This window comes from Lissotriton helveticus, chromosome 8, assembly GCF_964261635.1.
Source record: "Lissotriton helveticus chromosome 8, aLisHel1.1, whole genome shotgun sequence".
In the NCBI taxonomy this organism is placed as follows: domain Eukaryota; kingdom Metazoa; phylum Chordata; class Amphibia; order Caudata; family Salamandridae; genus Lissotriton; species Lissotriton helveticus.
Genome location: NC_136069.1, coordinates 968,495,618 through 968,520,246, shown reverse-complemented (window position 1 = coordinate 968,520,246; position 24,629 = coordinate 968,495,618). Strand labels below are relative to the sequence as shown.

The window sequence follows — 24,629 nt, the reverse complement described above, 5'->3', positions numbered from 1 at the left end:
TGGCCAAGCTTGGTAACGCACCTTCTTGACCTCATCCTTGCCACCCATCTTTCTAGTATCGACCCCCTCCGCCCCACGCATGAGCAGAGCAAATATGTCGATGAACTCTCTCTTTCAAATCCCCTCTTTTGTAGCCAAAGGAAACTGCCACCTCAAAGAGCATCATCCCAAAAGCATTGGTGCCAGCGTGACCAGCGGCTTAGGCACCACAGCTGCAATAGGCAACTCTGCAGATCGCGTGATAGTATTGGCTTGCGGTGCGGTGGGCTGGATCACCACCGGGGGGATACCAAGGGGGTGGGTGCAAGCACAGGTGACAGAGTGGCCCCCACCACCAATTGCTGTCCCCCCAACTCTGGGGGGCTGCCCATAGACGAATCCCCCTTGGGGAAGTTTTGCACTACCCGGGCCGACATCACCTCCCCAAACTTGAGTGATCAATGGGACCCCAAGCAAAACCCCAGCAGGGGCTGTTGTGGCACACCCCACCCCACTGGGTAAGCTGGTCCCGCTAGTCCTGCTCTGACCTCCACCATGAAGCTCCTCAGAGAGTCAGTGAGCTTACCCAAGCCCTCAGTTGTTGCTTAGGCCACTGGGAGTGAACTGCTGGCCCTGGGGGTTACTGGTCCGGGTGCCAGGGGTGCCGGCAAAGGTGTGGCGGTAACACGAGGGTCGGTCATGACCCGCTACTTGGGTGGCAGAGGTTCTGCCGGAAAGTCTTTGACCGTGAGCTTGCGAGCCCTCTTGGATCTAGTGGGGCCTGCCTCTTCACTGGGTTTGTGCTCCCTGTGCGGTACCTCACTGGTGAATCCCGAATCCTCTGGATTATTGGCCTTCAAAAGTTCTGTGGCCCAAGCCAATCACTTGGTCTTTGCCAAGGGGAGGAAGGCCGTGATCTGCGCATCTTGGGAGGCGCCTGGCTGTGTCTCATCGACTTGTGACCCCAGCGAGAATAGAGGAGATGATCCCGGACTATCCATCCTGTCTCCTGTGATTGGCGCTCAATCTGGAAGAGAAGTTTAGCTTTTTGCTTTGGCCCATGTGCTAGTCTTGCCCTGCTTCCGACCAATTGCCCCCGATTTGACCCCCCTTGGTTCCGTACTTACTTACGACCTGAGTGAGAACAAACGTATTGCTGGTGAAGGTCGCATCGGAGCTTTGGGGTACTCTGTGTGTTGGGATGAAGGTAGAGGTTATGGAACTTCCCCCATACCTCCCTATACACCCAGCCCATTGTGCCCAGCACCCCCAATGATGCGGGCGCTACCTGTGCCCCTGTTCTGCTACCCATCAGGAAAAACCGGGCTCGCTAGGCCTCTCTGATGCTGCCGCCCATTCAACCAGATTCCCCCCTGTGCGTCCCCGGACGTGGACGTGTGTCCCTGGGAAAAATCCGGTGTTATCTGCGCTGAGCGTCAAATCCTGAACTGCTAGTGGAGACAAAAACCAAAATAAGGCACTCTCTTGCACAGTACTGTCCTCTAACTCAGGCCGCTGGACAGTGTCCACTCCCTTAGACAAGGGTCTGGAGATTGCCAACCCTTACACCCTTATCAATTGTGGCATCACTCCCAGGAGGCCACCTAAACCTCTGTGCCCCCAGTCTTTGTTACCTTAAACCATGTCTCCAACTGTGCGGGCCTGCACTTGTCCCCTAGTGCCTAGCGAAGTGCCTCAGGGGGGCGATAGGAGCAGCTGAAAAAGAAGAAAGTGCGGGGTGAGGCATGGCAAACAGGCATTGTGGGGGGTGGGGCCGAGCAACCCCCCGAAAACCTCGGGATTGAGCCTAGCATGGTGAGCAAGACAACTTGGTGAATGCTGATTCTGCCACTACATCAAGACAAAGATACCCCTCACATCGTAAACCAGGTGAAAAATGTGCTCTTTTAACCCTGCCAGTGTACCATCTGTTACCCTCTGGTAGCTTAGCACAGGGCAGGCAGGCTTAATTAGGAGGCAATGTGTAAAGTATTCATGAAACACTGTTAATTTGTCATTTGTTCTTATAGTCTAGGTGACTTAGACTATAAGAACAAATGACAAATTAACAGTGTTTAACAAGTCCTTCGATTTCACTTAAACCAAGCAATGCTGTGATAGAGAGGGCTCATATTAGCGTATACATTAATTTCACCAGAGCCCATAGAAAGGCACCAGTATATTGCCCCGGGCCCGTAAATTTGTTGGTGGAACGGTGAGATTCGATGAAATGCCCAGAATCACCTGATGCTGACCCATGGCTGGGAGTCAGACCTATAGCGGCCTACCAGGGCAGAAGGGGTGTGCGCAACCCGCGAGGCTACATACACGTAGCTCCATGCAGTGCACCCCTTTAGGACGCGCCTCCAGCCCCACACCCGAGGATCAAACCCTAGATCTCCGGTTCACCCCCCTGCACTACCCAACATGCGTAGGGACACCACACATCCCGGTCTGCCGCACCCTCTGTCCCGACCGGGGAAGGGACGTAGCCCCCAACAGCATGGTTGCTACAACCCTCCGGAGCCCCCGCAGTGACGAGTAGTTGACCACACCCGTATCCCAGAATGAAGCCTCCAGCGAGCGGAGCCTCACTTTCTGCGCTCAACCATGATCGCTCTTAGCCCAGCAAACAACTCAATTGCAGGTTAATGAGCGGTCCTAAAACCCCTTGTGGCCGTACTACCTCTACCCAGGGAGTGGGAAGGCCAGGACCCCATGGGCCAAAATATCTTGCCTAGGAACAGTGGAGGAGAGAGCGGCACGCTATTCGCTGACTGACGTCCCGCACGCCACCACCGGATAGAGGGGAGGGCCGTAGGTCATGCAGTGGAGAGGCGCGGTGGGAGCCACCACCGCAACCCGGGACATCCACAGACTGAGAAATGCACCTCCCCAGTCACCGGTGCAAAAGAGGAAGGCGGAGCAGCCAAACAAAATGCTAAGAGATGAGCTCTTCCTGAGGTCAGGGTCGGAGAGCGGGCGAAATCCGACACACTGAGCCGTGTCCACCGCACTCACGCGGCAACTGCCTCGTAGCGACCGAATCGGGGCTAAGTGCGCCCCATACTATGGTGGGGCAGGTGGGTGATCAACAGTGCTGCTGAAGAGGGCACGCTTACCCACTTGGTGGGAATGCCCTGAGGCCCACGCCCTGAGCAGTCCATGCAGCACCCCGCAATTACAACTGGGCCCCCGCCATATAGTTAGCTCCATGCAGCCCCATGCCTGCCGAACACCACCCCCTGGAGACCACTAACCCACAGGAGGAACATTGGTGTGGCCCTCGGAATGAGGGGGGGTCCTTGCGGGCGTACGGTGAGTAAGCAGTAAGTAGGAGCACCCACTACCAAAGGTGCATTACCCGCTCACGGCAGGAACCGCCACCCCAACCCCGCTAGTCCTCCAGCAAAACCACGCCACAATGCCCCGCAACACCCCTATTCTCCTAGCTGGCTGAAGCTCCCAGGCTGAGTGGCCTAAGCCTCCCGCTCTGAACCCTCCCCGGTCAACATCATCCTGGCCTTGCAGCAATAGCGCCCCTGCACACTGATGTGGCCCACGCTGTAGCTTCCCTTTCCCCCCCACTTGCGAGTCGCTGACCCAGCCACAAGCGGTCACACGACCCAGCCTACAGAAAGTGGAGGGGGTGGCGGGGAGTGGCGATGAAACACTCACCACAGTGCAAGCAGCTCCAGGGAATCCGGACGGCGACCACAGGCGGACACACGGAGACGGCGTGAGGGGCAATCAAAAGAGAACACCAAAATGGTAGGGGAGGGATATATACCCTCCCCCAAGTCCTGGTCACCCGGGAAGTGACGCCCCCATGTGCCACTACCAGGCTAGAAGTGGGGGGGGACTCCACTCAAGTCCCTGCTCTTGAAGGGGGCAGGGGGTGTGGGGTACCCAGGCGACACTAGAGAGCTGACCTCTCTAGTGGCCCCCTGTTGGTGCCTCAGCCAGCTGCAATTTCTCATTTCAGATCCCACACACTGATCTCGCTACTGTTGGTGTTCCTGACACACTACCCTCGCGGACATGCTCCATGTATGCATCACAAGTTCAATAAAGCTTTCCAGTTTGAAGTTGCACGCGCTGCACTTGCGCAAATCAAATAAACTCTCTTACCACACGCTGGACTCGCACATATGTTTTATGTACATTCATCGTGCGTCCACTAAATAAAACTAAGCTGCTGCACTCGTGATTAAGTTATACTATTCACAACGGTACTGTGCGTCGTACTACATCTAAAAGAAGCATTAAAAAAAAAATAATACAGAGACCTACTCCTTCACAGATCTAAGATTGAAAACAAAGCACAGGGACAGGAAATAAATATGTTTATAGAGAAAGGACTTGGGGGCATATTAGCAAAAAACTCGTTAAAATGATTGCAGTTTTAGCAGCAGGAAACGGCCGCTAAAAAGGCGATAATGGGCTTGCTAATATGCGTTATAGAATTCCAATAGAAACCCAGGTTAGATTTCCTGCACATCTAACCTGGGCTTCTATTGGAATTCTATAACGCATATTAGCAAGCCCATTATCGCCTTTTTAGCAGCAGCTTTGAGCCGCTAAAACTGTGTTAATTTTAATGAGGTTCTTGCTAATATGCCCCTATGTTTGTGCCAAACTAAAACAAGCATTTGTAATGCAATAGGACTTGTATTTACGTGAGACATATTGCATTGGAAACGGGAGTGCAGGAGTGCGAGAAGGCATGAACGGGAGTGCGGTGGGGGTGGGCGGATAAGTCACGGAATGCAGGTGGGGAGCAACAAGAAGAAAATAGTGTTTGAAGTAAAGGGGCCAGTAGCCATGAAAGTGTACTAATGACAACATGGCCATCATGAGGAGGGACTAACAGGGCTAAAACCAATCATAAGGCAGCATTTAGGACCTAAACCAATTAAAAAGATGGTCATAGAGTGGGTGGAGCTTCCATGAAGCTTCCACGCAATACTGAATACTGAATGCCTCCCAAAGCAAGCAACGCATGCGCACTGCCGCTCTAGGCTTGACTTAAAAACGTGGTCAAAGTAAGGAATCAGCATACAAATATTAAATCAAGAAACAGTGGCATGATTGACATTATAGGCTAAGCTTCACATGATAAATTGCACTATTCACTTACGAAGCAAGTTGAGTGTTGTTGACTAAGTACTCCAGCGGATAACTGCAGCTGAATTTATAAAGAAGGCCTGGTAAATAGCTGATGATGGTTGGTGGATCAGGTGTGTCAATATACCCTGAAATGTTACCAATTTGCACCATGAGCGCGTTTCCAAATGCATTAGTGCCTGGAACTGAATATACCTATGAAGAGATCAAAAAGGTGTAAATTATTCTTCAAGAGCAGGCGTGCAAAATTGAATAATAAAAAAACAGCTTTAATAGACTGTAATAGGTTGTAATAAATGTCGAAATAAATACAATTTGTCTCAGTGTGCTCTGAACGGACCTAGATCTAAATGAACAAATGCCAAATGGATATACTCATTTTTGCTGTGGTACTCTTCCTTCTAACGAATTACAATGATATGAAGCAGGATTGAGGGCTTGAATTGGAAGACCAGACGTTTTAACCCTAATTTCCTTTTCATGAACAAGTTTCTTACAAATAAAATGTGCTAAGTATATGCTAAGGTCTTTGGAAAATATATAATAGTACAATGATTTGTTAAAAAAAATGTTATAGTGGTAAAGTTTAGCTAAGGTGCTTGCAGGTGGTACTCAATACTGAGGGTGCAGAAAAACAAATCTGCCTAGTCTTATTTCTTCCACAAGCCTCTTTGTTTCCACCACTCTACTCTAGTCTCTTTATCTCACTTTTGTAAGTACTTTTAATGACTAATTTGTCCTTTTGACTATATTCACCTGTGTGTCCCTTCATCTTTCTTTCTGTCTTTTCTGCCTTTCTCTCTCTTTCTTTAGGTCAAAATCTGATGAAGAAAAATAAGGCTTGGTTTCCAACAATGAATTCCAGTACCAACCAATGGCAACCACAGGGCTTTCAGTGGAATTGATCAATTATTGACTGGTACCCAATAGTAATAAAAAAGTGACAATGAAACAGGTCCCTATCGTGCCCTTTATTCATGTCCTTAACTTGCTGAAAAACACTGATCAACTTTTGAACAATCAATGTAAAAATCTTTAAAAACCTATATGAGCAATTTAGTTTCTGTTTACAGTTCATCTTTTCTCTATTGTTGCATTACTGAAATGTGTTAACTATTTCCAGGATGTCTGGGCCCGATTCACAGAACTAACTTAAGACAAAATCCTAAACTTACTAACATTTTGGCATTCAAAGAAGGCAATCACTCATTTTGGCATTCACAGAAGGCACTTACTCTTTTCGGTATTCATAGAAGTTAGGAGTCCTAACTTTAGGACTCCTAAATGTCTTCTTTGAACACCGAAAGTCTTAAAATTAGGGTTTTTCTCAGTTTAGTAGTAGTAAAGTTAGGACTCATAACTTTAGGACTCCTAAACTGAGAAAATTCCTAATTTTAAGACATTTGGCATCTCCATGGGCATGGTCACTTCCAAGGCCCTGCATGAACAGTAAGTCAACTGTTGGCATTAGTTACCCAAACCTCTGCAGCACACAGGTTGTCAGTCACCACTGAGTGTTGAGACCTCAGAATTTGTAGATAAATGTTGGCACAGCGACTGAAAGTGTGTGTCCCATCTTTATACCAACAGTAATTGTGTATGCCAACAATCAGGTTTGAGACAGGTTCTAAACTGGAGTGGCCCTTTTGCTTTTTCAACTCAGATGGGTCCAGCCAAGGTCATTGTTGCAAGGTGCTAGCTAGAAGAGCTAAGAGTTTCCTGTCTAGATAAATCCAAAGCAAGGGTACAGAAGATAAGGAGGTTGTTACACTTAACCATGTGTTACCTCAGTGGTATATCCCTTCCAGTGAATATTGTGCCAGGAATGGGAAGGGCAAACTCCCTAAGCACAAAATGGACCAATGTCTGACACAATAAAAAGGATCCCTTTAATGTCCTGGAGGTGTTTTACAATTCAAATCTGCTGTTGTGGGTTCTCTCCAACCCTCCATCTTAGGTACCACTTGGATATAGGAAACACAAAATTAATTCCAGTTCGGTTGCGTCCACATGATGCTCACATGCTCCACACACATCCTTTAACATCCATGTCTTCAAAAGAGACAGGGTCACCCATTGGATGCACAGAGTAAACACAACCCGCTGTGAACCCAAACCTAGAAGCACCCCTTGGGCACTAATGGACAAGTAAAAAAATATGTGTGTGTGATTAATGCTTCTGAGACATAAGAGGGGTAGCTTTAGCTCTAGCTTTGCTTGCACACAAACAGGTACAGCACACCATTTGCATTGCAAGCACTCTTCACACAATAGGTATAACCAGGTATTAACACTACAAATGTATCTTCCTCACAAAACAGATAAACCATGTGCATGAGTTGATGAAGCATCCAATCTTCACATAACAAGTATATCCCAGCAGTTGTATGCTTCTCACTAACATATTAACTATTGGAATCTACCAAGAGTACGAGCATCCATCATAGAATAACTATAGTACTCAAAAAGCCTTGGAAACATCCTATTCCTACAGAACAAGCCAACATGCCAGCTACAGTGCAAGCTTACCTCTGTCACAGAGCAGGTGCAACACACCAACAGCAGCACACGCAACGTGCATAGAAGATGGATGGCCATCAGAAATGCAGGATTACATTCCCAAAGAAATTGAACCAGCATGTGCAATAGCAATAGTTCAAGCTTCCATCCCTCACAGTACAGGTGCAGCTGGGTATCTGCAGGTCAGGCTTCCATTCTTCACATGACAGGTACAACATGGGCAGTAAAGCTTCTCTTCATTAAGGAGTATGTACAGCATGGTAAACCTGTCTCCCTGACTGAAATCTATAGCACTGCAGTAGCAGCTTCCTGCCAAAGGCAAAGCTAAAGAAGCATTCCTTGAAGCTTCATCCCTCACATAACAGGTAAAGTACAGTTTGAATTAGCAGTACAAACTCCCTTACCTACTTGATGGGTAGGTTTCTATAAGGTTGTGTGGATTGGTAAGTACATGGACTTTTGAGCATGTGAACAGTTGTATATAGATGGGACAGTGGAGGGGTAAAAGACTGTAAAATATATGTGATTAAAAGGATTGAGGAGTGGGTTACATGTCTATACCCCTCCTTTTAAGTGGCAGAACCTCTAATGGAGCAATAACTCAAGATGGAAATATGCAACCCACAAACACAAGTATTTCTGGTCCTGTAACTATTGGGTCAGCATAATCTGGGCCCAATAATTCTGGGCCTGCAGATACCAGACCTGTTTTCACTGCTATAGAGGCAGCAACTCCACTTGGCCCCCCGCCAACCCTGGAGCAGCATGTTGTGATCAGACAATATTTCTCCTGACAGGCTGAGACCTGTCCTAATGAACCCCCATGCACTCCTCCAACTGACCACCCTTCTGACACTGTGTGCCTGTTATGACCAACTGGAAAATGATAGCAACTTTCTTCCTAGAATGTGGAAAACGTCATGTCAATGGACCCAGTTTTTCTGGATCTGCTCTATTATTTCCCATTCCAGTGAGGAAACTTATGATTGCTGAAAATTGGTTTGGGGATGTCAGTGTTAGTCAGCGATTCTGGCCGTCCGGTTTTTCTGCACCAAATCCTGGCAATCTTTACATGAAATCCTAGGTCCATGGTGTGTAGGTCTGTGTGTGTTTTTGCAGATGGATGCTATGTGTACGGATGTGTGTAAAATTCATGCTGAGCATTGAACGAGCCAGTGACCTTGCATGTCACAAAGACAAAACACTGTAAATTCCTGTAATGTGGCAGCTCTGTCACCAAATACAACCAAGAATCTTGATACTGCACAATCACTGAGGGTTAGCTTATGTGCACGGAAGTGCCATATCCAGGGGCACTTGAATTATACATTATGGAAGAACCATATTTTGCAGCAGGGTTAATTTAATCATACAGCAAGAACAGGGAAATTATGTGGAATAGTGCAGCAGATTTCAAAGCAATGTTACTTCATTATTTTAAAAATGTTCACACTATATGGGCAAAGGTTTCACCTCATTAATATCGGCGTAACACTTAAATACAGCAATAAGCAACTGAAAGATGATCTCCTTCTTCTTGAGTAAAGACCTGCCGATGTGTGGCAATATGTTTCATAGATGTATCTGTAACTTTTAATCTGTTTGAACTAGAAATAGTTTTTGATAAAATCTGTATATTATACAGACGGCGATGAAGCATGTGGCAAGTGCATCAAATCCATAATTGTGCAGAAAAAGCAGCAAAATTGCATAATTCCAGTGGCCCTGGTAATACCCCAGACTTGTATTCTATAGGCTTTAATGATAGAGAAGATACCTTATCACAGAAATAGTAGTGAAACATCTCAAAATGAAGTATATTAAATTATGACCCTGAAAATGAAAAGCATTAACATGAACTTTCTACTTTTAAGATCACACGTTTAACTGTGACGTAAGCAGTTTCATCCCATAACCAGAGTTGCCAGGTCATGCTCTAGCATACTTGCCTACCTCCTAATTAAAAAATCAGGGTGACTTTAGGCAAGTCAAGTCAAAATAACTTTATTTGCTTTCATACAAAACCATAAAAGTTCATAAAATCATCATAACAAACTATTATTTCAGTGGTGAAAATACACGGTAGCATAATAAACAATTTATACACAAAAATTCAGTATATAAAATACAAAACAAATTACACCGTAAAACAATCTTCTGGTAAAATAATAGTCTATATTACCTGACACTTATCACAATTATGGCATGCGGCTCCCTCCATAAGAATACATCAGTGCTTAATTGTATTTGTTCAGGGAATTGCACTAACCGATTTCAGTAGAAATGGCTACTACGGTTTCTTAATCGCCATAGCTACTTTAATATAATTGGAAACCTTATTGCATGTATCGTAAGTGGCCAGTGAGGTTAAGTAATGAAACCCTTCAATATAAGAACATGGCCTAATCTCTTTTAAAATCAAAACTAAAAATCTTTGTCTTGGTTCTTTGTAGAGGGGACAAAAAAGCATAAAGTGCGCAGAGCTCTGAGCTGCCGAATTATCACAAGGGCAAGGCTCCAGTTTATCTTCCCACCCTGATTGTTTAGGAAAAGCAACCAAGAAATGCAGGGTAAGTAAGCGTAATCTAGTTAGATAAAATCGAGTCTGTACATTTATCATAAAAGTTAGATTTGAAGATAAACCAAAGTGGCCTGTTGCGTCAGAGCGGGAACGGGATATCTTTGCCCCTACAGAATTGGCCTATTTTATAATAGTTTTAGCATTTTCAGGGATGCTGTCTTTCTGGGGAATAAAAATAATGTCCCAAACCTAACTCACAGAAACTTTCCTTTATGAATCGGAGCCAAGGAATAGAGAGTGCTCCATCCAGCATAATACAATCCTTAATAACCTTTCTGGAGAAAACTAGCTCTTCGGACAGTCAAATTTTGGCCCATAAAAGCTGTGGGGCAATTTCTATGTGATCCTCAACAAAATCTAGCCCCAATTCTTGATGACAGATGATGGTGGGGGCACTACTTAGAGTCATCAAAAGTCTTTTAATAAACTTGTTTACCATGAGTTGTAGTTGTCAACTGTTATGGTATACCCACACTCCTGCCCGTATGTTACAACAGGCACACATTTAGTTTTGTTAAGTGTGACCAGCTCAGTCACTGGCTTATGAACCATTTTTCTGGCAAAGCAGAAAAGCCCCTCAACTACCCTACCTACTTGTTGTCCCCTTGCTGTGACAAGCAGATCAAAACTCAGCCTATTATTAATAAGATTCCATAAATAGTTAACGGTATTCAGTTTATCAATTATCTTGTCTCCCACCATATATTTCCTTGTTTTTTTTTCATTTACGGGCCCCACACCAAAATATACAATTTGATAAAATTCACTTTTAGATCAAGAGCCAGCATAAAATCTGTGAATGTGTTAAGCAGTTTTTGGAGGCAAAGTGCCATTACCACGGTGTCATCCGTGTAGGAGAGTAGCAGGACCTGTTTGCCTCCGATATGCAGACAATCAATTTCTTTGTTAATTAAAAAGGCCTCTAATCCATTGGTGTAAATTTAAAAAAAAAGGAAAGGGGCCAGGATACATCCCTGTCATACACCTTCGGTGGAGGCTATGGGCCTAGTTTTCTCCCCTTTGGGGCCGTATCTTGTAACAACAGAAGTTGATGCATGGAGCCTGCGAAGAAAATAAATCAGAGTCTCCTCTATACCCATATTCCCCATAAGTGCCCACAATTTCTCCTGGTTTACAGTGTCAAAAGCACTGGACAATTCCATGAAGGCCAGGTGTATAGAACTCTTCTTGACCCTCATGTACTTGCCCATAACCAGTGACAAGTTCAGGCACTGTTCAGTGGTGCCCATTCCCCTCCTGAAGCCATATTGCATCCTTGCCATCAGTCTATTGTCGGTCGCCCATGTTTAAATTTGGGCAAGGACAACCCTGCCTAGCACCTTTGCCATGGGCAAAAGAAAAGGTTTGGGTCCTGTCTCTGAACTGGCTTGGACCACTCCAATATACTAAACAGAATAAATAGCCAGACAGATTTACTTTTAGAACTTTGAATCACACCCAGCCTATCAGTACTGGGGGATCAACTATTTTATTTTAGTATTTTTATCTATTTTCTAGAAAAACATTATTTCATTTGATCTATATATGTCATCAAAAGATACAGTCATCAAACAATAAAGAATACATACAAACAAAAAAATTTGCAATAAATATACAAGTGTTCAAAAATGCACACAATCAATGCTGTGAATTTTAGAAAAACACCAACAACAATTTAATCAGATGCCTAACAATTGTTTAACGCTAAGAACTAGTCCTTTGTATTGGGTACAAGAAGCCAGGCGGACAACACAGTTCATAGGTACTGCCTGCCTGTCCTACTAAGCCAGGGATTAGATAATAAGTTCTAGGGTTGCAGTACTAGGGGTAGAGAGTACGGTAATTTTTTGATGACCCTAGTGGCGCCCTTCTTCTTTATCCCGGGCTTGGGGTCAACGCATTTCGAACCACAGTGTAGTTATGGGTTCTCCTCAGGACACGGACTGGAGGGAGCCATTACTGTAAATAATAATAATGATGGAAGTTGGTATAAGTACTTATATGAACATTTTAATAAAATCTCAGACTCTGTAGGCTCAATAGGTGATGCAAATGAATTAAATACCGGAACTTGGCACTTGTGAGTCACTCGTATGTCACTTCAGTTAGTAAATTGCCTTGCAAGTGTAAGAATTCTGTAACCAGACAGAGATAGGAGTGATAGCCTATTATTATCACTGTTGCCACAGCGTGCTTATATGACCGACATGAATGACCGCAAGCATACCTTAAACTTGGGCGTCGTTGTGTATAGAATCAGAGAGGGCCGGCCATTAATAGGTCCGGGCCTTGTCAGTTTATCGGTTCTTTTCGGATTAGACCTGGCAGAAAATAACGGAGAAAGTCTTAAAATCTCCTGTCTCTCCAGTTCCGAAAACGGAAAGATGTAAGCTGACATAAACGTTAGTACTCACTTCTTCGCTTGAGCGACCTGCTCTGTTGGCTCGTGTACGGCGTCTGGCGTTAGCACGCCACAAGCAGGATCAAAAGACTTAAAGGGGCCGCATGTTTAAAATTGCGGCAGGGAGAAATGGTGCTTGTAGTCCAACGCAACGATGCGTGCGGTCGTCATGGAAACTAATCACAAGCACTGACACAGAAACTGCATAGTTAGTGGAGAGAACTGGCACTGGCACGGACCTTGCCAATTTGAATCGAAATTGAATGCAAACACAATGCAAAGCATCTCATAAGTTATTTGTTATAAGTTTGTTCAGTCCGGAGTTAGCTGTATCAAATCGGCCCATTCTTTCTGGGTGCGACTCCGTTCTGGAGCCAGTCTCTCAGTTCGTAGATGTTTTTCTCAAACCGCTAGTAGTCCAAGTACCATCGTACCTTCGTGACACAATGGACTTCATTAACAAAGTGGAAGGGCTGCAGTTCGATCCTACAAAACAGCTGATGGTTACGATGGATGTAGCGTCATTATACACACAAATTCCACAACAAGATGGACTTGATGTCCTTGAAATCTATCTGGAGAAAAGGCCCCGTCCCCATCGAGTTCTCCCTGCCGCAATTTTAAACATGCGGCCCCTTTAAGTCTTTTGATCCTGCTTGTGGCGTGCTAACGTCAGACGCCGTACGCGAGCCAACAGAGCAGGTCGCTCAAGCGAAGAAGTGAGTACTAACGTTTATGTCAGCTTACATCTTTCCGTTTTCGGAACCGGAGAGACAGGAGATTTTAAGACTTTCTCCGTTATTTTCTGCCAGGTCTAATCCGAAAAGAACCAATAAACTGACAAGCCCCGGACCAATTAATGGCCGGCCCTCTCTGATTCTATACGCGACGCCGCCCAAGTTTAAGGTATGCTTGCGGTCATTCATGGCGGTCATATAAGCACGCTGTGGCAACAGTGATAATAATAGGCTCTCACTCCTATCTCTGTCTGGTTACAGAATTCTTACACTTGCAAGGCAATTTACTAACTGAAGTGCCATACGAGTGACTCACAAGTGCCAAGTTCAGGTATTTAATTCATTTACATCACCTATTGAGCCTATAGAGTCTGAGATTTTATTAAAATGTTCATATAAGTACTTATACCAACTTCCATCATTATAATTATTTACAGTAATGGCTCCCTCCAGTCCGTGTCCTGAGGTAAACCCATAACTACACTGTGGTTCGAAAAGCGTTGACCCCAAGCCCGGGATAAAGAAGAATGGCGCCATTAGGGTCATCAAAAAATTACTGTACTCTCTACCCCTAGTACTGCAACCCTAGAACTTATTATCTAATCCCTGGCTTAGTAAGGCAGGCAGGCAGTACCTATGAACTGTGTTGTCCGCCTGGCTTCTTGTACCCAATACAAAGGGCTGGTTCCTAGCGTTAAACAATTGTTATGCATCTGATTAAATTGTTGTTGGTGTTTTTCTAAAATTCACAGTATTGATTGTGTACATTTTTGAACACTTGTATATTTATTGCACATTTTTTTGTTTGTATGTATTCTTTATTGTTTGATGACTGTATCTTTTGATGACATATATAGATCAAATGAAATAATGTTTTTCTAGAAAATAGATAAAAATACTAAAATAAAATAGTTGATCCCCCAGTACTGATAGGCTGGGTGTGATTCAAAGTTCTAAAAGTAAATCTGGCTGGCTATTTATTCTGTTTAGTATATTGGCGTAGCACCTTTGCCATAGCGTCAATAAGGGAGATTAACCTATAATAGGTGGGGTCACTTCGATTCCCTTTCTTGTACACAGGGTCAATGACGGCCTCTCTCCAGGATACTGGAACTGGGCCAATGATCACTGCCTTAAAGACATTGGTCAGCAATGGGGCCCATAGCTGGGGGTTACTTTTGAAATGGTCTAAAGGGACCCCGTTGGGGCCTGACACTTTCATGCAGACTCCTTTAGCTAAGGCTCCCTCGACCTCTGTCACTGAGATAGATGAACTTAATTTGGACACCAAGAATAAGTTTAAAGACAGATCCCCACTTGAAACCTCTAGATGTTAGCCATAAGGATTAAATAATGCAGCAAAATGAGTTTTCCAAACCTCCCCTGGGATCAACAAATCAATCTTCCTCACCTTCTGTAAAAAAAGGGCTGATTTATAACCTCCCAAAAGCTTTTGGAGTCAATTAGGGAGCTAGCTCTCTCCATGTCATCTCAGGCTATTGTCCTTACTTCTTCCTTCCTCTAGTTTTATAAAGCTTCTTGGCATTTTTAATTTTTGCCCAATCACGAGGATTAGCATGGAGAGCCGATGTTAGTATATTTTGATTTTTTGGAAAAGCAGCATTAAACCACCTTGTCTCAGGGAGATTTCTGGCCTTAATTGATTTGGTCAGGTTTTTAGCTATGTCTGAGCATTTCAGTTCAAAATCATGGATGAACTTGGCTGTTGACAAATCATAATGGAGACACCTCTTGATTGAGTCATAGTTAGCTATAACAGTTTTTGCCGCAAATTCAGATGGGTTTACTTTTTCCAGTTGAGTCTTACCCCTTTATTAGAATTGAAAGGTATAGGGCAATCATTAACTTTTCACGACTAGGCTATTATATTAAAGGTATCGATCAAGGGATTATGATGGCTAACAGTGCTTGGCTCCACCTTAACCCCTTCCATGCTGCCGCGATTCCGCTCCTGTGCTGAAGATTTCAGCGCGGGTGCGGTCATGACGGCCCCCAGCCGTCATCAGCACACGAGCACTGTAGTGCATGACGGCTGGGGGCCATCATCAGCATGCAAGGGGTTAAAATCATCAACAAGCATTATGAACTTCCGTGAGATGAACATAAAATCAATAAAGCTTTCCCTACCCCCTCCAACAAAAGTGGGACAATGCATTAGGCAGTTACTAGCTAATTCATTAATGAGGCCCGTATTTTTTTCCATAATAATAGAGTTTAGGGCCTTACCCTGGGAAGTATAAATGAAGTGCGGGAGGGGCTGCCCCTCTGTGTTTAGCAACCCACAAGCATGGTTGGAACAATATGGGCAGGAAGTACAATAAAATCACCTACCCACAAGATGCATAGTGGTTGCCATTTCTCGGAGGTATTGTTAATTTCAGCCCACAAAGCATCAATAACCTGACAATTGTTTTGGTTAAAAATATTGTACTACCAGTTCACAATTAAAAGCTTAACCTGTAGCATTTTAGAAATTAGAATTAATTGGTACCATGGAGATGTAACAACAGGGGTGATTTTTATGGCCTCGTATTTAACTGCAATCAACACCACTAGCCCTCCTTTACTCTTCCAGCTGGATAAGGTGTTGCATAAACCATATAAGAACAGTAACCATTCAGCACTATGTCCTCCCTGTGTGATGTCTCCTGTAGACAAATAACATCAAAAGCTCTAATATAACTTGACCACACCTCATTAGTCATTTTGGAACAAATTCCGGCTATGTTCATTGAGATACATTTTAGTGAAGCCTTTATATTTTGTTTGTTTTATTGATTTATTTCGCCAACTTGTGTCATAAAAGCTTTGTAAAATGTTTAACAAGAAATTTACAAAAGAGCAGAATTGACTTAAAATTAGGCCTGGGCGTTAAATTCAGTTTCGCTCGCAGAATTTGGGTATTTTTGCGTTCCGGTAAGAACGCAGAATTGCCAAAAATTCCACGATCTGTGGCTTTGCGGAATTTTTTGCTTGTTCACGATTTCAAAATATGTGTTTGTGAGATAATTACCCCAAGCACGCAAACAGCGTTCACGAACAGGAAAAAAGCACAGTAAACCGGCAGAACAAGCAATTCTGCGTGTTCGCAGGATTTGTGCGTGCTTGCAGAGATTTTTTACCGTTTTGCTGAGCTTTGCGTAGCGCAACTAGCAAATTCCGCCCAACCCTACTTTAAAATACATAGAGAGGCAGACAATGTGAACCGTTATTTTAAAAGAATACTCAGATACGCAATTATGAATGGAACAGTTGTCAAAATTACAATCTAAACTTTTTATAAAAAGATCATGAGTAAAAAGAGATATGTATAATTGCATAAAAAACATTTAAAAAAACATTTAAAAATATGAACTCAACATCCTGCCTTGTGCAGTAGCCATGAGAAACATGATGTGAATACCACAAGAAACATGAACACCAGTAACTATTTAAAGCTATATTTCTGAAGTTGGGTAGCCTAATTAACCAGGCATCAAGAAAATAGAAAAATGGCAAGGAGGAAAGAATATAAATAATTCTCATTCTTTGTATAGGGAACCATATATTCCCCTATTACCAGTACATAGTCCTGTCATTAGTACGAGTTCCTTCTTAACACCTAAAACAATCACATACCAAAGACACATGATTACATAATTAAATTATCGTAAACTTCATTCATTCGTCATCATTTTAGAAAGTCTATCATCAAACTGCATACATATACAAGCAGAAAAATGTTTTTATACATAACACAAAGAATCAACTATTAATAGGTTCCTTCCACCAGCTTGGTCAAAAAGAAAGTGTTCACCTATTACATACAGGGAATACACTTAGAGGTAGTTTTATATGCAGACCAGATTCTAATTATTCATGAACGTTCAAAACGTTGTGCATTTAATTATTACAAAATTGATCCAAATCTCATCAAACTCCTCTTTATCGTAACCAGTCGACGTGGACGCGTTTCGGTCTTCGTACACATCTTGGCCTCCTCAGGACAAGGTCGAGGGAAACGTCCAACTTGTAGAAAACAACTCCATGTGCCACGAAGTCAGGAACTGGCTAATCAAAAGGGGCGGAATCCAGCCATTGCCCAAAAATTTGGCTGGGCCGCACACAATGAGTGCTCTTGAGTCCGACCTAAGAATATGCAGAGCTGCCCGATGGTCCAATGTGCCCAATTGGCAGCAAATAGGTTTTAGCCATTTGTTCCTTGGTGCTTTGTATGCTGGAAAAACAAACATGACATGGGCAACACACTCTAATGGGACTCTGCAACAAGGACAGTCTGCTGGAGTCTGTTTTGAGGGGTGCCACTTTGTAGGTTACTGCTCAGATGGAAGTGTGCCAAACCTAAAATCCATGTAGAGCATCCTGTTCCTAAGAACCTGGATTAAATCTAGGTAAGGCTCAAGGCATCTAGTCTGCTTTTGCTGGAGGAATTCTTCCATCTGTCTGCCCACTTTGATTGTACTAATTTCCTTGCTGGCAACCCTGTCCCAGTATGACAGTTTAATTTCCTCTTTGCTTAGTGGGTCTTCTCTGTCCCAGTGTCCCTGAAAAGCCTTCATGTGACCCTGGTTAACCAATCCCCCTGCTCATCAAATGTTTTTTTTTCTCCCAAGGTAACAAGCGAATGCGGTATTTGACCAATAGAGGTCTTGATTTAAGCCTTTATATGACCTTGATTTACTACTCCGTCAGGTTTATCATCTGTAACTTGCTCAATTATGATAGGAGGCAGGTATGGCACCTGACTTGGTTTAATAGCATTTGGGGTCAGTGGGTAGACTATATCTTTATATTGGTTCTCCCTACTAGTATTTCTTCCAGAGGCGGGGGATTCAAGTAAATCCATCAGGCCCCTATTACTATGTTAATTTCTCTCCCTTGAATATTACGATACAGAACCAGCACAAATACAACAGCTTATTGGCTAGGATACCCAATTAGTCAATCAATTTCAGTCAAATGTGAAAGAGCATCAAACCGATTAAGATGGACGATTGAGGAATGCTGCATGGGAGGATATAAATGTGAATCTATCCATACAGGCTATTTTCTAACTACAGCTTCACGATATGGGGGGTAAAAAAAAAACAGAGGGTGAATTTCTATCGAATCACCAGGCAAATCTTTTAAGTGCATTAGGGCAAAATGAGCACACCATGCATTATTAAAGTTAGGCACGACACAGTCCCCTACCTCGTGTTTAATCGTGTAACCTAGCCAGCTGACTCGCCTAGCCATTATATTTGTTCGGATCAATTTAGCTTTGGTGAGATTTTCTCATGGCACCTATGAGCTGATTAGTTAATAAAGCTTTGCAAGTTTCTTGCTGGCCAGGAGCCACACAGGGCACGCCTTTCAAAATCATGATATATGGTGTACATTCTGGTGGTAAATTTAGGATGTCTCGTGCTGCTATCCTGTTTTTTAAATGCTGCCTTAGACCAGTAGTATTTAAAATCCCGCGTGATGGTATACCCCTATCTTTCATGGTCAATCTTGGCTGATTTGTGTCCCCCTGACCCGCATTTTTAATGTTCCTCTGGGGGTTCCTAGCCACAGTTAAATCCTATTTTGCAAAGTCCAAAGAACTAATACTGCCACTAAGAGGGAGGGGCTTTGTGCTCGGACATGGCGATTTGCAGAAGATGTGATACTCTCACGGAGGTTGGGCCATTCATCAAGACACTGGGGATTACCTCATTGGGTTTCAAATGTAAGTTCCTTGAACAAGAAGCATTAGCAGGTTGGTTCTTAGTTGCCATCTTGGTACCTGAACCGGACACCACTTGAGCAAGATGATCCTCAATACAGGCTAATCTAGATAGGATGGGTGTCAGGGCCTCATGTACAATTCTACTAAGTTTATCAACAATGTTATCTACTTCATTTGTTGCACTGATGTTTCCTCCACCTGACCGCTTCCTAGAGGTATTTCCAACTAGCTGAGTTTGCTTGGTTCTCTTGACCCTCGGTGAGTGTCCTTTTATTTTACTCTCCTCCCACCAAGTCTGTTCGTTTACGTTTCCCTCCTGCGGCAGCTGGAGGTAAAGGACCTTTCGCCTCTGGACAAGATGTTAAATCAGTCCCTTCGATAAGTGCATGCGTAGGATCCTGACTTGGGATAATTACAGTTGGAGATAAAGGAGGGGGTGGTGTGTGGACCGTAACAAGTTCCAGAGTAGTTACTTGAGAAACATTTGGGACTGAAATAGCCGGGCAGGGTGCTAATGAGAGTCTTCACTCTGCAATTTCTATTTCCTTAGCTAAGGCCCCTACTGCCTTTTGAAGATATCCACCCAGAGTTGTGTCCGCTGTCTTTGTTGTAGGGGTGACTTTTTACTTTCCCATGATGCAAAATACTATAACAGGGCAGATAGAAGAACATGTTTTACCGTCTTGCAGTTTGTAGATCAAGGCCCAGGTAAAGTACAAAAGAGATAAACCAAACATCTAAGAGAATAGGCCCAGCCCGGCTCGTGGGTGCCTCCTGGCATGATTCCTTCTGAGGGATGTGTTTTATAATATTCAGAGACTTCCTGTGTACTTGAGCAGATTTATTGCAGAGAATAAACAGCAGACATCTTCAATACAAGCTGGCCAGGCACAAACTGTCTCAACCTAGAACTCTAGGAAGAGCAGAGCCATGCACATTCTGGAATGTATGACATAAGTGAATACAGAGGAAAACCAAGGAAATAAAGGTAGAATAAATATACAACACATCTCCTCTCGTTGAAAACAAAACAACTTTAGAACCAGATTTATCATTAAAATGAAACTTAAATAGAAATAATCTAAAGCAATGTTAAGGCAATAAATAACCTAAAGATTGAAGCAATAATTAGAAAACGTAATTAAAGGGACACACGTCATCCCTCTGAACAAAAAAAAAAAAAACTAATCACAACAGAAATCATTCAGATACAAAGGAGGTCTACAGCATCTTTGAGGTCTGGAAACGGACAGGGAGGAATTGGGACAAGGAAAAGAAACAGATTGGTTAGAGGGTCCACACCCAAGCTGGGAATCAGGAGCATCGCCCCCACCATTACTTCTTCCTAAAGTATGCACAGGAACAGATGCGGTAGGAGCATGAGGAATGGAATGGAATGGAATGGAATGAGGATTTGTAAAGCGCGATGGCTACCCGGAGGCGTCCCAGCGCTGTAGAAACTGATGTGTTGAGCTATAGGGGTGGGAGTGCGGGAAGCAGAGGAACAGGTTAAGTGTGGGAATTATTAAAAAGCCAAGTTTTTAAGAGTTTTCGAAAGGTAAGCAGGTTGCGTTCTGACCTAATTGCGAGGGGAAGAGAATTCCAGCTCCTGGCCAGGTTGTAGGAAAGCGAGCGGCCTCCGCAGGAGGAGAAATGAACATGTAACCAGAACAGTCATTACCAAAAGTACTCTGATCCTGGACGGAAACAGAAGAAGGGGGCGGAGAACCAGATACAGAACAAGCTTTCTGATAAAGAGCCACCCTTCTTAAATTCCATTTCTTGCCATTGGAAAGAACAACATAATGGGGATAGACCATCCTTACAGTAAAGGGACCACGGAATTTCGACAAACCACCAGAAACTCTGCCAGACTTCACTTTAACAAGGTCACCCTTAGGAACAGTCAGTGGACGTTGCGCCACTGAACATCCATTAGAGGAGCTAGAAGCAGAAACAGAAACACGAGCACCCTTTGTCAGATCAGACTGAAGTAAAGTCCACATTTGTAAAGCGCACAATCACCCGTAAGGGTCTCTAGGCGCTGGGGGCCGTCGGGAAGATTAAGCAAGCTATTGCCCAGAGTCACATGGTGCTGGGCTAACCTGCCGCCGGAGCCGGGGATCGAACCGTGGTCCCCAGATTCCAGCGTCAGTCGCCCTGGCCGCGGCGCCACACCTCTCCCAAGGACCATATCTTTAAGCCACGAAGGATTTAGCTTAGTGCCAGGAACCCTCCCTCTCATGAGCTCAAAGGGAGACTTGGACTGAGAACCATGAAGAGTTGTACAGTAAGCATAGACCATCTCACGTACCAAAGCACACATAGAAGAACCATTGGAAATAGCCATCTGAATGGTACCTTTCACCAATCTATTTAACCGCTCACACAAACCATTCCCTTGAGGATTGTAGAGAGAAGTCCTGTGATGTGAAATGCCACAATCAGCCAAGAAGGTTCGCATATTATGTGAAACTAACTGTGTGCCATTGTCAGTAATGATGACATTAGGAAATCCTTCCATACAAAACAAAGATTTTAGGTGTTTGATGGTATTATCAGGAGAGATATCCTTCAAAAATTCCACAGACAACCATTTGGAAAAACAATCCACAATAACAACAGCAAACCTCTGAGACACAGGTAATTCTGTCATAGGACCTATAAAATCCAGGCAGATGGTATGCCACGGTACTTCAGGAAATTGCAACGCACCCATCTCAGACCCAACTGAAATCTTCAATCTCTTCTCCCCCACCTTACACGTATGGCAATCTTCAACCCAGGAAGAAACCATAGAGTCCATTCCAGGCCACCAAAAATTCAACTTGAGCCTTTGTTGTGTTAAGGTCTGGCCATGATGGCCCTCATGTGCTATAGAAATAATCTTGGACCTCAAATCAACAGGAGGAACAAATTTGTCCCCACGCATCACCACATTGTCCTCACAGACAGATAGATCGTCAATAACTTTCAAGAAAGGACGAACAGCAACGTGCACACAACTCTCCCTACGTGAACCCAGTTTGATCAACCGGATAACTTCTTGTAATACACTGTCTCTAGACATTGCTTGAAGCCAATCACCACGTGAAAAGGAACTCTCACCAAGAGAAAGAACATCGTCAATCCATGCAATATTTTCCTCCACACCCTCAAGACTAAAACAACCCTTGGACTCAACATTAGACGGAACAGCCAGTATAGACAAACAATCTGCTTGAAAGTTCTTCCAACCAAAAATGTGGGTTATGTCAAAATGATATTCTTGAAGCTTGGAAGCCAACCTCGCCAACCTTGGAGAACTACAGGCTGCACCACCCGGGGAAAGAATTTGGATAAGTGGTTTATGATCAGTCTTTAAATTAAAGCGGGTACCCCACAAATAAGGTCGAAAATGGTGAGCACCCCTCTTTCTCAATGACAGAGTAATTCTGTTCACATTGAGAAAGAGTGCGCGATGCAAATGCAATAGGCCTCTCACCATCCTTATGGGACTGTAACAGGACAGCGCCAAGCCCATTTGCACTCGCATCCACCAACAAAGTGGAGACTCCGTTAGTATCGAAAGGTGCAAGAACTTTTGCACTACAAATAGCTTGTTTGATATTGTTAAAACACATTTCAAGTTCGGGCCCCCAAACAAACTTACAGCCTTTTTTTAACAAAGCTCTCAAAGGTAAGGTTTTCTCAGAAAATTTCTCCACAAATTTTGAGTAGTATTCAATTAACCCCATGAATGACCGCAATTGGTCCTTATCACAAGGACAAGGGGCAGAACGTATTGCCTCAAGAAGACCTTTTTTGGGTCTAACTCCGTTAGCCGAAATTTCATGTCCTAAGTATTCAATGTCTTGGACAAGAAAGGAGCACTTCTCCTTACGCAAGGTAAGCCCAGTGTCCCAAAATCTATGTAACACATTCTTAAGGACATGATTATGATCGGCCACTGAATTACCAAAAATCAAGATGTCATCTTGAAAGAACACCACGTTCTTTAATCCTTTAAAAATTTCACTAACTAACCGTTGGAATACACTCGCTGCCGATATCAAACCAAAGGGAAGGCGAGTAAACTGGAAGATTCCCTCGGGAGTGATGAAGGCCGTGAGGTGCTTTGAGGACTCGTGAAGTTTAACTTGATGGTAAGCACGCTTCAGGTCAAGCTTAGAAAAATATTTGGCTCCCTGAAGAGTGGTCACCATCTCAGAAATATTGGGCAAGGGAAATGTGTCCGCGACAACACATTTATTCAACGCCCTAAGGTCAACACAGAACCTTAAATTTCCATCAGCTTTTTTAGAAATGACCACGGGGGAAACCCATGCTGATGCTTCTGTTGGTTCTATCACTCCAGATTGAAGCATTTCTTCAATTAGAAGTTTCACCTTATCACGGATAGAAATGGGAATTCTTTTCACGCGATGCTGCACAGGTAAGCTATTCTTCTTAAGTTTAATGAGGTGAGAATAGCCTCTCAGTTCACCAAGCTCATTTCTAAATACAGATCCAAATTCATTTAAGATGCATTCAATTGAATCATCTTCCACCACCATGATCTGATTTTTCGCCCTAGGGTTGATAACTATATAAAGATGGTATTGATGTACCCAACCTAGGATGGGAGGACCATCAATAGAGACGTACACCTTACCAAATATAGATCTCTTCTCAAAGACAATTTCAGATTCAAAGAAACCAAGGATTTCGATCTTTTGACCGTTAAAACCCTTCGGAGAAATATCACTCTCCTGCAAGTTTAAGCCCTCCCAGAAAGTGTCAAAAATAGACTTAGGTATGATAGTATGACGTGATCCTGTCTCCACCATAAGAGACACTTCATGAGAGTCAATCTTGAAAATAGCTCTTGGTCTGTTTTGTCTTGGATCATCACTGATGACATCCACCTCATCGACCACTAAAAGTCTTTCTGCCTAAGTCACGGTGTCATTTCCATAGTCATCAACAGTAGCTACTCTTTGTCTGGATTTCGCCTTACACATTTTAGAGAAATGTCCAATTTTCCCGCACTTCAGACACACCTTGTTGGCAGCGAAGCAAAATCTTGCGTCAGATGAATGGCTATTGCTTCCACATCTATTGCAAAATGTATTCAACGTGAAACTTTTTTTTAACTGGAGGTCTGGGTTTGTTTTTAACCACAGCAATATTATCTCCACAGCAATGTTCACATTCTGCCAAACTTTTCTTATCAGAGACAACAGAGACTTCTTGTTGAGGGTACGACTTATGGGAATCTAGGACCTTCATGCATTTACTAGACTCTTCAATGACTTTCGCTAAATCAATGGCATCCTTTAAAGAAGGGTTCTTGGCTGCCCATAGTCTCTCCTGAATCTTTTTATTTGAGCATTGGACAATTAGTTGATCTCTAATAAGTTCGTCGTTCATAGCACCGAACTTACATTTAACGGACAATTATCGGAGTCGAGCCACAAAATCATCTATGGATTCTGAGTCTTTTTGGCGCTGAGTATAAAACTTATATCGGTTCATAACCAAGTTCTCCTCCTTTGAAAATCTGACCTC

The 24,629-nt window shown here is 43.6% G+C and overlaps 1 protein-coding gene across 1 annotated transcript in view; it reads right to left on the bottom strand.

Moving 5' to 3' along the window:
- The window catches only part of ZPLD1 (zona pellucida like domain containing 1), a 2,178,405-nt gene that overhangs the window by 1,596,584 nt on the left and 557,192 nt on the right, over positions 1-24,629 (bottom strand). The window contains exon 3 of the mRNA XM_078656102.1: positions 5,120-5,301. Within this exon, the coding sequence (XP_078512228.1) occupies positions 5,120-5,301 (182 nt within the window). The remainder of the gene's footprint in view (positions 1-5,119; positions 5,302-24,629) is intronic.